The sequence below is a fragment of the Prionailurus bengalensis genome, chromosome C1 (assembly GCF_016509475.1).
Source record: "Prionailurus bengalensis isolate Pbe53 chromosome C1, Fcat_Pben_1.1_paternal_pri, whole genome shotgun sequence".
NCBI classification, from domain to species: Eukaryota; Metazoa; Chordata; class Mammalia; order Carnivora; family Felidae; genus Prionailurus; species Prionailurus bengalensis.
The window spans coordinates 21,866,076-21,878,624 of record NC_057345.1 but is presented as its reverse complement, the minus strand read 5'-3'; the positions used below and the strand labels follow the sequence as shown (position 1 = coordinate 21,878,624).

At 37.2% G+C, this 12,549-nt stretch overlaps 1 protein-coding gene across 36 annotated transcripts in view; it reads right to left on the bottom strand.

The window, feature by feature from the left end:
- The window catches only part of EPB41 (erythrocyte membrane protein band 4.1), a 198,351-nt gene that overhangs the window by 46,450 nt on the left and 139,352 nt on the right, over positions 1 to 12,549 (bottom strand). For 27 of the 36 annotated variants that reach the window (XM_043574288.1, XM_043574290.1, XM_043574271.1 and 24 more), the window contains exon 12: positions 3,009 to 3,214. In XM_043574288.1, coding sequence (XP_043430223.1) covers positions 3,009 to 3,214 — 206 coding nt within the window. The remainder of the gene's footprint in view (positions 1 to 3,008; positions 3,215 to 12,549) is intronic. The other 9 variants (XM_043574270.1, XM_043574291.1, XM_043574293.1 and 6 more) reach the window with 1 other exon arrangement.

Sequence of the window (12,549 nt, the reverse complement as noted above, 5' to 3'; positions counted from 1 at the left end):
CATGTGTTTGCTGGATGGACAAGATTCATCCTTCGTTATAGGAAGAGAATAACTAAGTCCTCCTATCTACCTCTGAAATACCTTCAGTAATAGTCATTTTATATACCCCAAATGGAATAAGTATAAACTTAAAAAACCCAGACTATTAAGAGGAAGTATTTTAGAGTGGGCAATGCCTAAAGCAGTAGATATTTCAAAATTAGAAAACTTTTTATTAAGGGTCAAATCAATCACTTTGTATCATTACCTTCTTTACAGAACCTCACCAATCTGTGGTTTTGACACACGCTTTTTGATCACACTTGGCAGCATTACCTTGGAGTACAATGTCATTGTGATATTTTCCCTAGGACAGAGGGTAGACCAGAGAACACCAACCTTTGTGACACTGTCAAGTCGTAAGCACATCCAGCTACAGTACTTCTAACTACCAGGATAACTGACAATTTGGGTCATTTCTACTATGAGTCCCATCATATTTGTTGTGTGGTCATTAGCAAGTTATTAAACCTCTCTGAGTTTGTTTTTTATTGATAAAGTGGAGATAATATCTCCATAGAGTTGTAAATGTTTAACAAATGATAATTTTAAGTTATTTTGTAAAGCTTAAATTACTTGTTTCAATGAATAATGATTTTTTTTGCTTTGGGTCCTTAGCAATCCAACAGCAAGAAACTGAGAACCTCTACTTCAGTCTAAGAGTGGAGGGCAAATAACAAAGGTAGCTATACCCCTTGGGAGAATATTAAATGAGATAAAAGTGTACATAGGGAGAAGTACTATTCCACACCAGTAGGTCTTGCCAAATGACTCAAGATGCCAAAAAGCTACCTCCATCTGGCACCAAATTCATGTTAGATAAAGAAATTTATAGAGTCACAAGGTTATTTTATTACTACAATTGCTTTACATAATAACTATGGCTTCAGGTAAATTTCATACTTATTTTCTATTACTATGATAAAATCAACTGAGAGCCACCCTTAATTCTGTCACCACTATTACAGTAATGGAAGTTTATTAGAGATGGTTTTCAGTCTGATCTCTACACAAGTATCTCAAAACATATATGTATACAGAATTAATTGGCAAGAAAATCACCTAGTGGCACTTAAAATGGGAAGCATATACCAGGAAGTGATGTTGCCACTCTGCCAAGGTCCCAAGAGCAAAGGGAACCTATTTTGGAAGATACATGTGTCTAATTTATAGGCTAAAGAACAAGTAAGTTAGCAGAACACCAAAGGAATCTTAACCACTCAAAAGGATTCCTTTGCCAACTCTAGTAATCCAACACTTCCCAGTTGGTATAACAAATGGAGAGATAGTAAAAAGCGCCAGATGAGATATCCTAACAGTAAAAACTGAGGTAGTCTAGGGGTGCCTGGGTGGCTCCATTGGTTAAGCATCCAATTCTTGGTTTCAGCTCAGGTCATGATCTCACAGTTTGTGAGTTCAAGTCCCATATTGGGTCCTCTGACAGTGTGGAGCCTGCTTTGGATTCTCTCTCTCTCCCCCTCTCTCTCTGTTCCTCCCCTACTTCTGCTCTCTCTCTCTCTCTCTCAAAATAAATAAATAAACTTAAAAAAAAACCCTGAGGTAGTCTAATGTTAAAATGGCACTGTTGATACTGAACCTGATGGCCAATGTCATGCACATTTGGCTAGGTAAAAAAATGCAAATATGCACCATTCACTCAATTTTTTTCTCTCTCTGGACTCAAGTTAGTCTCAGAGGACAGTAAAAATGGCATGTCATGTTGAACAGTTGTTTTTGTTTTTTAATACAGTCAAAACAGAGCCAGATTGTCCAATGCTCTACAGATAAACTAGATATTGAACTGACTCCAAAAGAACAGGGTTAATCCATCTGCCAAGGTGAGAGCACTTAACTAAGGTAAGTGCTTAAATTTCTTAATAAATATAAAATGTAATTTTTCTTACAAAAATTGCCTCTCGGAGGGGTTGTAGGAGGGGGGATGGGCAAAATGGGTAAGGAGCATTAAGGAAATCTACCCCTGAAATCATTGTTGCAGTATATGCTAACTAACTTGGATGTAAATTTAAAAAACTGCCTTTATTAACTCCTGTTGTCAATAGTGATACTTGTATTTATGTCAATAAATCTGAACACCTCAACTCCATCACTGCTTAAATGTGTTTAAAAAGCTTACCAACACATAAAAGATCAGTCCATTTACGGTTAGTACTGGGAAATCTGCTAATTGGTGATTTTTAAACAAGATCAGTGACTGTGAGTACAATCAACTCAGAAACTGTAAGCAACTCAGTGGCATAACCTCTCCTACATAAGAATCTTCCCCTTTTTGTAAGCAATTTGATTTGAACAACCATATAGATATGCTTTAGGCAATACTAGGATATTCTCTGGGTATGTTGCACACATATTCCTTTTAGGGAATCAAGTTATATTTTAATCCTATTAGAGCATACTCTTTTTTTTTTTTTTTTAATTTACATCCAATTTAGTTAGAATATAGTCCAATAATGATTTCAGGAGTAGATTCCAGTGATTCATCCCCTATGTATAACACCCAGCGTTCATCCCAACAAGTGTCCTCCCTTCCCCTTTTAGCCTCCCCCCTCCCCACCCCTCCAGCAAACCTCAATTTGTCCTAGCAGAACTTACTCTTAAAAAAGAATGTGAAGATTCTTTCTGGATGAGTAAAAATTATTTTTAAAAGCAGATGATCACAGTGCTGATGTGCTTTCTAGATGCGTTTTGTTGTTGTTTTGTTTTGTTTTAGATATAAGTTAGGTGTAGGTAGGTCACCTGAAAACTTCTCGGATGGCTTAGTTTTCATGACATCATTCTATGAAAATATTTTACAGGTTCATGGGGAATACTTTTTTTCCAGAAAGAGTAAAGAAGAAATCACTTTGTTAGAATTGTACAAGAATCGGTACTTTGAAAACCTTCCTGGTCAAGGAGTTAATCCGTCTGAATCAGAAAGTGAATGAGCTGGGTATTTAGGACTTATGACATACCTTCCACACTTCTGTGGGCTCTGGCTCAGCTTGCTCCGGTGGCTCTTCTTCCTTTTTCACTTCGAACTTCACTGTTTCCTTCTGTGCTTTAGAGACCACTGTTTTTTTGACAGATGCATCTGGAACACTGCCTTCTGTGACCTGACTCTGAGCAATGGCTGGTGCAGAAGTGGGCCGAGGACTTCTGTCTGAATCAACAGCCGCTGCTATGTGAGAAAGGAAAAAGGAAAGAATCAGTGAAGGCAAGAGTCACTGTACTACTTCAAAGTCACCAGGTAAAATAATTGTGAATCGAGGACACAGTGTCCAGTGGGCTATCATACAGAAGGTATAAAATAAATCATCAGTGCTCTGCCGGGTAACTGATGGCAATAAAAAAGCAAAAACAGAAAAGCTAAACTGTGCTATCATGGCCCATAAGGCGGTATCAAAATAAGAAAATTAAAAACTCTCTTTGTTAAAAAGTTAGCAAGATTAACCTTGTTAAGCAAAGAGTTAATTAAGCCTGACTCCTTTCATGAAGACTTTTTGAAATAAAGATCCATTTATTTAGGGGTGCCTGGGTGTCTCAGTTGGTTAAGTGTCCAACTTCAGCTCAGGTCATGATCTTAAGGCTTGTGAGTTCTGGGGTGCCTGGGTGGCGCAGTCGGTTAAGCGTCCGACTTCAGCCAGGTCACGATCTCGCGGTCCGTGAATTCGAGCCCCGCGTCAGGCTCTGGGCTTATGGCTCAGAGCCTGGAGCCTGTTTCCGATTCTGTGTCTCCCTCTCTCTCTGCCCCTCCCCCGTTCATGCTCTGTCTCTCTCTGTCCCAAAAATAAATAAACGTTGAAAAAAAAAATTAAAAAAAAAAAAAAAGGCTTGTGAGTTCAAGCCCTGCATTGGGCTCTGTGCTGACAGCTCCGAAGCTGGAACCTACTTCGGAATCTGTGTGTGTCTCTCTCTCTGCCCCTCCCCAACTCACGCTCTGTCTCACTCGCTCTCAAAAATAAATACACATTCAAAAAAAAAAAAAAAAAGAAATGTCTTTTAAAAGACACATTTATTTACAAGTGATTTTAGAAACCTAAAATACATATTCCAAGAAAGAAGGATCAAGTCTGATTTCTTCTCTAAATCCTGCTTGGAATGCATACAAAATAACCTGATAAACTGATCTTCTGGTAAGACATGCACACTTTTTGATGCTTGTTTAAGGGCAAATCTTCGAACCAGACACTTTCCTTTTTAATAAGTCACTTGATTAAAATAGTATGAATTCAAAACCTTTGGCCTTTAGTCCTTAAAAAAATAAAAATCAACCTTTTGAGTTCTGTCCTACCCTCTCTCAGAATCTTATCAATTTGTATTATAGTTTCTCTTCTCTAATATATCCAGGGCAGTGGTTCTCAACCAGGGGTGATTTTGTCCCCCAGAGAATATTTGGGAACATCTGGAGACATTTTTGATTGTCACAACTGGGGAGAGATGTAGTAGGGGGTCCCTGGTAGTGTGTACAGGCCAAGGTTGCTGAGGGTAAGAAACCTTGACTTAGGGAAAAGGCCATATATAGACTCTTTTAGAGAGTATATGCAATACAGGCTTATGACAAAAGCTTGAGCTTTCCAGAGTTAATAGTTGTTCTGGTTTGGACTATTAGTATCTAAGTTTCCGATCACTTACTTCAAAAACATCTACTCATACTCTTTTTATGATTTTTTTATCTTCATTCTTTCAGGAACTAAAGGAAACCTATACATACTTTGTAGTAAACCTCATTTATCTGGCAGTGTCTAGGAATGAATTGTGTTTCCACAGGATTTAATATTTCTGATGACAGATCATTATCCTTTATGTACTGAGACTTTTGAATTTTAATTATTTTGCATGGATTCCTTACAATTAAAAAAATTTTTTTAATGTTCATTCACCCTTGAGAGAAAGAGTGTGTGCATGCATGCGTACGTGTGTACACACACACACACACACACACACACACACACACACACCACACAAGTGGGGGAGGGACAGAGAGAGAGGGAGACAGGGGATATGAAGCAGACTGCGCTGACAGCAGAGAGCCTGAAATGGGACTCAAATTCTCGAACCGTGAGATCATGACCTGAGCCAGAGTCAAACACCTGACTGAGCTACCAAGGTGCCCCAGAAATACTTAAAATTTTTATTGTACACTTTCTTCTGCTTTCTTAAACTGAATATACTGAATTTATCGTGATAACCTTAGATTGATAGGCAGTATATATTAGCCAAAACAAAGGAATTCCGTGAATCAGAACAGATAAAAAACTGGAATTCACAACTACCTTACACATACAACACCAAGAAAAAAAATGCTTGTTACCCTGTAATGATCTCCAGTGAAAGAAATCATTCCTCAGATAATACGTAGGAAAAACAGTAGAAATGTGAGAATCATCTGTCTTCCTTCCAGTGAAAACCCTGTGGCCTCTTTCAAGTCCTTGCTACTCATGGGTGCTCTAAACTACTCAATGCAAGAATGGCAGATGGCAGACCAAATCTAACAACACAGGGGAATGTGACAAAATATTTTGCTCACAGTTGTGTTAAACTATCATTATACATGTGTATTCACACCTCCTCTCAAAGAATTAATTCAACTCTGCCTGGCATCATAGAAACATAGCCCATGCTTTCACCATGTGTTATTTTGCCACTTGCATTTGGTTTTAATCCAATACTAATACTGCAGAGCCAAATGATTTATGTCTTCAGTATTCCTAGCCCTGGCAATCTGTACCGTCTATGGAAAAGTAGGTATAAGTGTGGAAACTGGCAGTTAGAAACAGAGGCATAAAGTTTCATCATTTGTAAAATGTGGAAGATATTAACTCTATCGGACAGTTAGGGAAGGCATACTCAACGGACATAAAAAATACTTTCAAACTGCTAAATATCATTAACTTTTAATGTCATATCTCTAAGTCCTTATATTTCTTTGTCATGGGTTAATATTTCAACAGTATGTAGGGCAAAAATTAATTATGCACACACTGATAGGAAATTCAAGTGGAAGATATCACCTGGGAGCCCTGCAGAGAGGCAAATTTCTTTCCTTTTCTCAATAAGAAGGCTACAGGGGCACCTGGGTGGCTCAGTCGGTTAAAGTGTCTGACTTTGGCTCAGGTCACAAGCTCATGGTTCATGAGTTTGAGCCCCGCATCGGGCTCTGTGCTGACAGCTCAGAGCCTGCTGGCTGCTTCAGATTCTGTGTCTGCCTCTCTCTCTGCCCCTCCCCCGCTCAGGCTGTCTCTCAAATAAATAAATAAATAAATAAATAAATAAACAAACAAACAAACATTCTTTAAAAGGCTACAAAGTATGGATTGCAACTGAGAATCATGGTAGTGACTCTGGTTGTTGTTTTTTTTAAACATCTTTATTGAGATACACTTCACATACCATATAATTCATCCATTCAGTTGTACAATCCAATACTTTTTACTATATCTACATTATTGGGGGTAGTGATTACTTTTTAAGATGTTTTGGCTCTTCAGTTTTGTGAATTCATTTGTTAGCTATTTTAAGATTTAGGTGCATATATAGAGAACACTTAACTTTAAAAATTCAATTACTTCCCATTTCTGAGTGTCTAGACAAAGAAGAGTGTTGTGATAATCTTATGGACCCATTAATTCTAGTATTATATTGTTCTTGTTTAAAAACAACAGAAACTTAGGGACAGTTATATATTACAATAGTGAAAAGTAAAACTCAAAACTATCATATCTAATAAAAGGAAACTTAAATTTTAGATCTAGCTCTGTTACTTACTAGCACAATTTCTGTTAGTATGGTATAGGCACAATAGGTATGGAGTGGATCAGTGGTTTCATTATCAGAGGGCCCACATAAATCAGCTGCAGATCTTGAAAAACAAAAAAATGCAGCTGGGGGTACATGGGTGGCTCAGTTGCTTAAGCGTCAGACTCTTGATTTTGGCTCAAGTCATGATCTTGCGGTCTGTGGGATTGAGCGCTGTGTGATCAACGTGGAGCCTGCTTGGGATTCTCTCCCCCCCCCCCCCGTCTGCCCCTCCCCCTGCACGCGCACGCGCGCGCGCGCACACACACACACACACACACACACACACACACGCTTTTTCTCTATCTCAAAATAGATAAACATTAAAAAAACCCAAACAAACAGTTGATGCTCAAGTCCACCACAGACAGATGAGGGATCTCAAAGTAAGGCCTGGGCACTTGTTTTGCTTTAAAGCTCTAAAGATGATACCGGTGTACCCCCTGCCAAGAATCACTGCAACCACGACCCACTGAATGGATGAACTACCTAGTTAAACGACCCTAGCAAGTTATAACCTTTTCTGTGCCCAGTTTCCTCATGATTAAACCAAGAATTCCTAAATGCTTCTTGTTCATTAGGTTGTTGGTACTAATTAGGATATATGGAAATGGTGTGAAAAGCAAAAGGTGGAACAAAAATATAAGCTGAATGCCTTGTTATCATTATTAGCTATCCTTATGACTTACTATTCGAACGTATAAACTGGGATCTGAACCAATTTTAGCTCTTCAGCTGGTGAAGCAGATGCTCTGAACACCAGATATAACAGAAAAGGGAGCGTTCATTCATACCATTAAAGTGAGGTCCCTTATAAAACAATTCTTGTAAAAGTTTCCATCTCCAGCTTAGAGGCATATATATACATATATATGGAGGGGTCTAACAGGGAAAATCTCTCTCTCAAGATTCCTAGAAGGATCTAGGAAAAAGAGGGAAAATTAGTTTCCATAGACCTGTTTCTAATTCTTGTACTGAGAAGACAGCACACAGAGAAAAAAAAAAAGACATTTGGAAACAAAACTAAAAAAAAATTGTCTTATTTGGTTTATATGTAATTCAGAGGCTTAAAAGATACTACCATATGTAAAATATTTAGAACAGTGCCTGGAACATACTAAGCACTCAATGATTATTACTATTTTTTATTCTCTTTCTTCTGAAAAAAAAAAGCTGTCATGGTGAAGAGTAAAAACATGGGTCTGGGAGAACAGTCCTAGACTCTACTAATTTCGTTGCTATGTGACCTTAGGCAAGTCACTTAAATTCTAAGGTTAGGTTGTAAGAAATAATGAACAGCAAAGGGTATCCATTTCAAGAAATGAAAAACAACAGTTCAATAAGATAGAAAGAAAATAATGAAGATATTAACTGGCATAAATTAAATTAGAATATTTATAGTATAAAAAAAACCCAAAAGTTAGTTTTTTGAAGAGATTTAGGAGGCCAGCACAAACTTGATACTAAAACCTGACAATATCACGAAAAAAGAAAATGACAGGCTTCTCTCTCTTACAAAAATAGTTACAAAAAATTCTAAAATAATATAGTAAGAAAAACATAATCAAATTGCATTTACTCCAAGAATGTAAAGTTGGTTTAATGACTGAAAATTAATCAGTGTAATCTACCACTTAATACAGAGAGGGAGAAAAATCATATTATTACAGCTGACCCTTGAACAACATAGGTGTTAGAGACACCAACCCCTCCATGCAGTTAAAAATCTGTATATAACTTTTAATTCCCCCAAAACTTAATTACTATAGTCTACTGTTGACTGGAAGCCTTACTGATAACACAGTTGATTAACACATATTTTATATGTTACAAATATTATATATTGTATTCTTACAATAAAGTAAGCTAGAGAAAAGAATATTATTAAGATAATCGTGAGGATGAGAAAATACATTGATAGCACTATGTTATATTTATCAAAAAAAAATCTGCCTGTAGGTAGAGCCATGCAGTTCAAAATCAAGTTTTTCAAAGGTCAAATGTACATTAACCAATGAATTAAAAGTCACCATTCGTTTATGATAAAAACTCTCAGGAAACTAGGAATAAAAGAAAACTTCCTTATCAAATAACGTAGCTAACAAACCCTAGAACAAGCATCATACTTAATTATGAAATACTGATGCTTTCTCCCTGAGATTGGGAGTGAGACATGGATTAAGAACTCCTATAAACTAGTAAGACAGACAGCACAATAAAAATATGAGCAAAAAATTTGAACAGGCACTACAGAAACGATGATATACAAATGACCTATAAACTATGAAAAGGTATTTAACTTCATTAGTCATCAGGATTTGAGTGAAGGTTTGAAAAATAAAACAACAACAATACTTTTCTCCCAAGTGGAAAAAATTAAAGAGAGGGACAACAGTTGTAATAGGATATTCTAATGCACTTAAAACATCAAATAGAAAGTAGAGCATAAAATTCTGCTCACATTCAACTCAACAGGAAAAATTAACAATATTATTTTCAACATTCATTTATTAAGCACTTACAATGTAACAAGAATTGTGGTAATTATCAAGACCAGTCATCTTGATGATTTAAGATGTAGTTGTGCATCTTAAAAAAAAATTCTCAGGATGTAAAGATACAAAGAAAGCATCATGGGATATATGAAGGTAAAAAGGGACTGACCAGAAAATGTACAGGATTCTATTCTAAGTTTGTACTTAGGATACATGTACTTTGGAGAAATTACTTTTTAGGCTCACTTCTATAAAATTAGGTGGCTGGAATAAATTATTTCCAAAAATTGTTTCCCAGTCCCAAAACTCTGTGATACTAATGGTCAGGCCACCAAAGCTATCTTCCTTTAGAATTGTCTTACATGCTTTTGTTTTGGAATCTCAACCAGTACTACAGCATTTTGAAGACATAGTTTTTGAGAGTTACCCCCCTAAAAACATAGAGTATAATTTAATAAGAACAGCTAATGTTAGTCAATAGAGACATCAAGATTTTTTACAGTCTTGAAGTGTGACGTCTCTATAGCTAGAAAAAAAACAGAGACAGGATGTGATTTCTAAAAGTAACATAAATCTCTCTATAAGTAAAGCTTTCTAAATTGTTCAAGATACCAAAACTCATGAATACTTGAATCTTTGGTTATTTTTGCTATTACAAAGAGAGGACACATCAGACATAGTATCTAAACAACAAAGAATTTCTATTTGGTGGAAAAAGCCATGGGATACGGTATCAGACAAACATAGGTTTTTGTCCTAGCTTTGCAACTTATTATCTGTGAGACACTGAACGAGTCACTTAAACTTTCCAACCTCAGTGTTTTCACTGAAAATTAGGGATAAAAACAAACAAACAAAAATAATAGCTCCCCAAATTCAAGGTAAACTGGAGGTAGGATACTTTACTCGACAAAGAAGGAGATGCCTGATGGTGTTATATAAATATGGCAGACATAAGGATTGAGTGATCATATTTAAAACTTAACATGCCTAAAACAGAAGTTTTGATTTTCCATATCCCCAACTGTGCTTCTCTCTCAGACTTTCCCATTGTACTAAATGATCAAACCTAAGAATAAATCTTGATTTTCTTTTCCTTGCCATTTCCAACACTTAATTTATCAGTAATTCTGTCAGGCCTACCTCCAAAATGTATCTCTGACCACTTTTCCCCTTCTTCATTGCCAATACTTAAGCCCCAGCTGTCATCATCTCTCACCCAGATCCTGCAACAGACTTCACCATGCTTCTGCTTTACTGCCCCTTCGATGGAGCATTCACCCAGCAGTCAAAATGGTCTTTTAAAAATGGAAAATCAGATCACATCATGCCCTCTAATAGCTTTCTATTGTAACTAAAATAAAATCTAAACTCTTTAATGGCCTATAAGGCCTTAGACAATCTGGCCCCTTCCACTTACTTCTCTGACCTCATTATTTTTTTTCTAAAGTAGGGTCCACACCCAGCACCGAGCCCAACTCATGACCCTGAGGTCAAGACCTGACTCCGAGGGACACCTGGGTGGCTCAGTCAGTTAAGCATCAACTCTCACAGTTTGTGGCTTCCTAACCCATGTGGGGCTCTGCGCTGACAGTGTGGAGCCTGCTTGGGATTCTGTATCTCCCTCTCTCTCTGCCCCTCCCGCCACGTGCATATGAGCATGCTCACTCTCTCTCTCACAAAATAAATTAAAAAAAAAAAAAAAAAAAAAAAAAGACTTGACCCTGAGATCAAAACCTTGATCCCTGAGATCAGACCTGAGCTGAGATCAAGAGTTGGACGCTTAACTGACTGAGCCGCCCAGGCACCCCTGACCTTACTTACTGTTTTTACTCCTTTCCCTTCCATTTACTAGGATCTAGACCTGTGCTGTCTAATATGGGAGCCACTAGCCACATATGGCTATTTAAATGTAAACTGAATTAAAATTCAGTTCCTTAGTAACTTAGCCACATTTCAAGTTCACAATTGGCCATATGTGGCCATAGGTTACTAAACTGGACATCACCAAACAGATTTCCATCGGTACACAAAGTTCTATGGGACAGCACTGATCTAGACCCATGCCAAGCTCATTCCTACCTGCAGATCTTTGTACTTGTTACTCCCTCTTTGAGAATGTTCTTCCCCTGGGTTTTGGGATGGTGGGCTCCTTCTCATAATTCAGGTCTCAGTTCAAATGAAGCTCCTCAGAGTAACCTTCTAAATTTACATTTAGATACAAACCACTCAATCTCAAACAGCCTTCCAGTGTCTCCTATCCTCAGGCACTCTTTATCCCATCACTCTCTTTTATTTTCTTCATAGCACTTATCACTATCTGATACTGTTTTATCTTTGTTTCTACCCAGAGAATGTAAGCCGTGTGAGGGCAGAGACCATGTTTGTATGTTCACAGCTTTATCTCCATTGATTAGAACAATACCTGACACATAGGAAATGTAAAATAAGTTACTGAACAAAGGAATAAGTGAGTAAGTATCTGAAAGAACATGGGTTTTGGAGTCAAACCAGTATGTACCCCAATCCACTTATTAGCTATCCTATCTTTAGAAAAGTTATTCAATTTTTGAGCCAGATTCCAAATGTTGCCATGATGACTGAAGAAGACAAAGCCTGCAATCTGCCTTGTTCTGTTACTATTAAAACAGCCCCTTCAAACTCAGGACAGTAGAGAAACATCAGAAAGAAAGAAGTATGACTTGCACTGTGGAAGCATAAAAGTTCTGCTTGGGTCATCTCTTTTCCAAGTGTGACACTCTTAAACTGAGCAAGGTGTCTCTGATATATGTTCCCATCGTGCAGTAAATCAAAATATGGCAGCATAATTTTGGATGATATAAAACAAAGTAATAATGCTGTGGCCAGAAAATTAACAATATCTTAATGATACCTAATATTTTGTGGTCACTTATTAAGTGCCAGCCATTGTGCTAAGCACCATATATACATCATCTGATTTATTCTTCATGAAAACTCTTTGAGGTACAATTATATTATTGTCATGCCCATTTTATAAATGGGAAACCCAAGGCATGGAGATTAAGTAACTTGACCCAGAAGATAGATCATAAATGCAGGGGTTGAGCTTGGAACCAGGGCTATCTGATTCCAGAACCCAAACCTTTAACTTCTGTAACATGCACCTTGCTTTTACAGCAGATATCATAGAGCTGGGTCTTGGTGAGTCCTTAATAAATATAATCTATAATACTCTATTTTG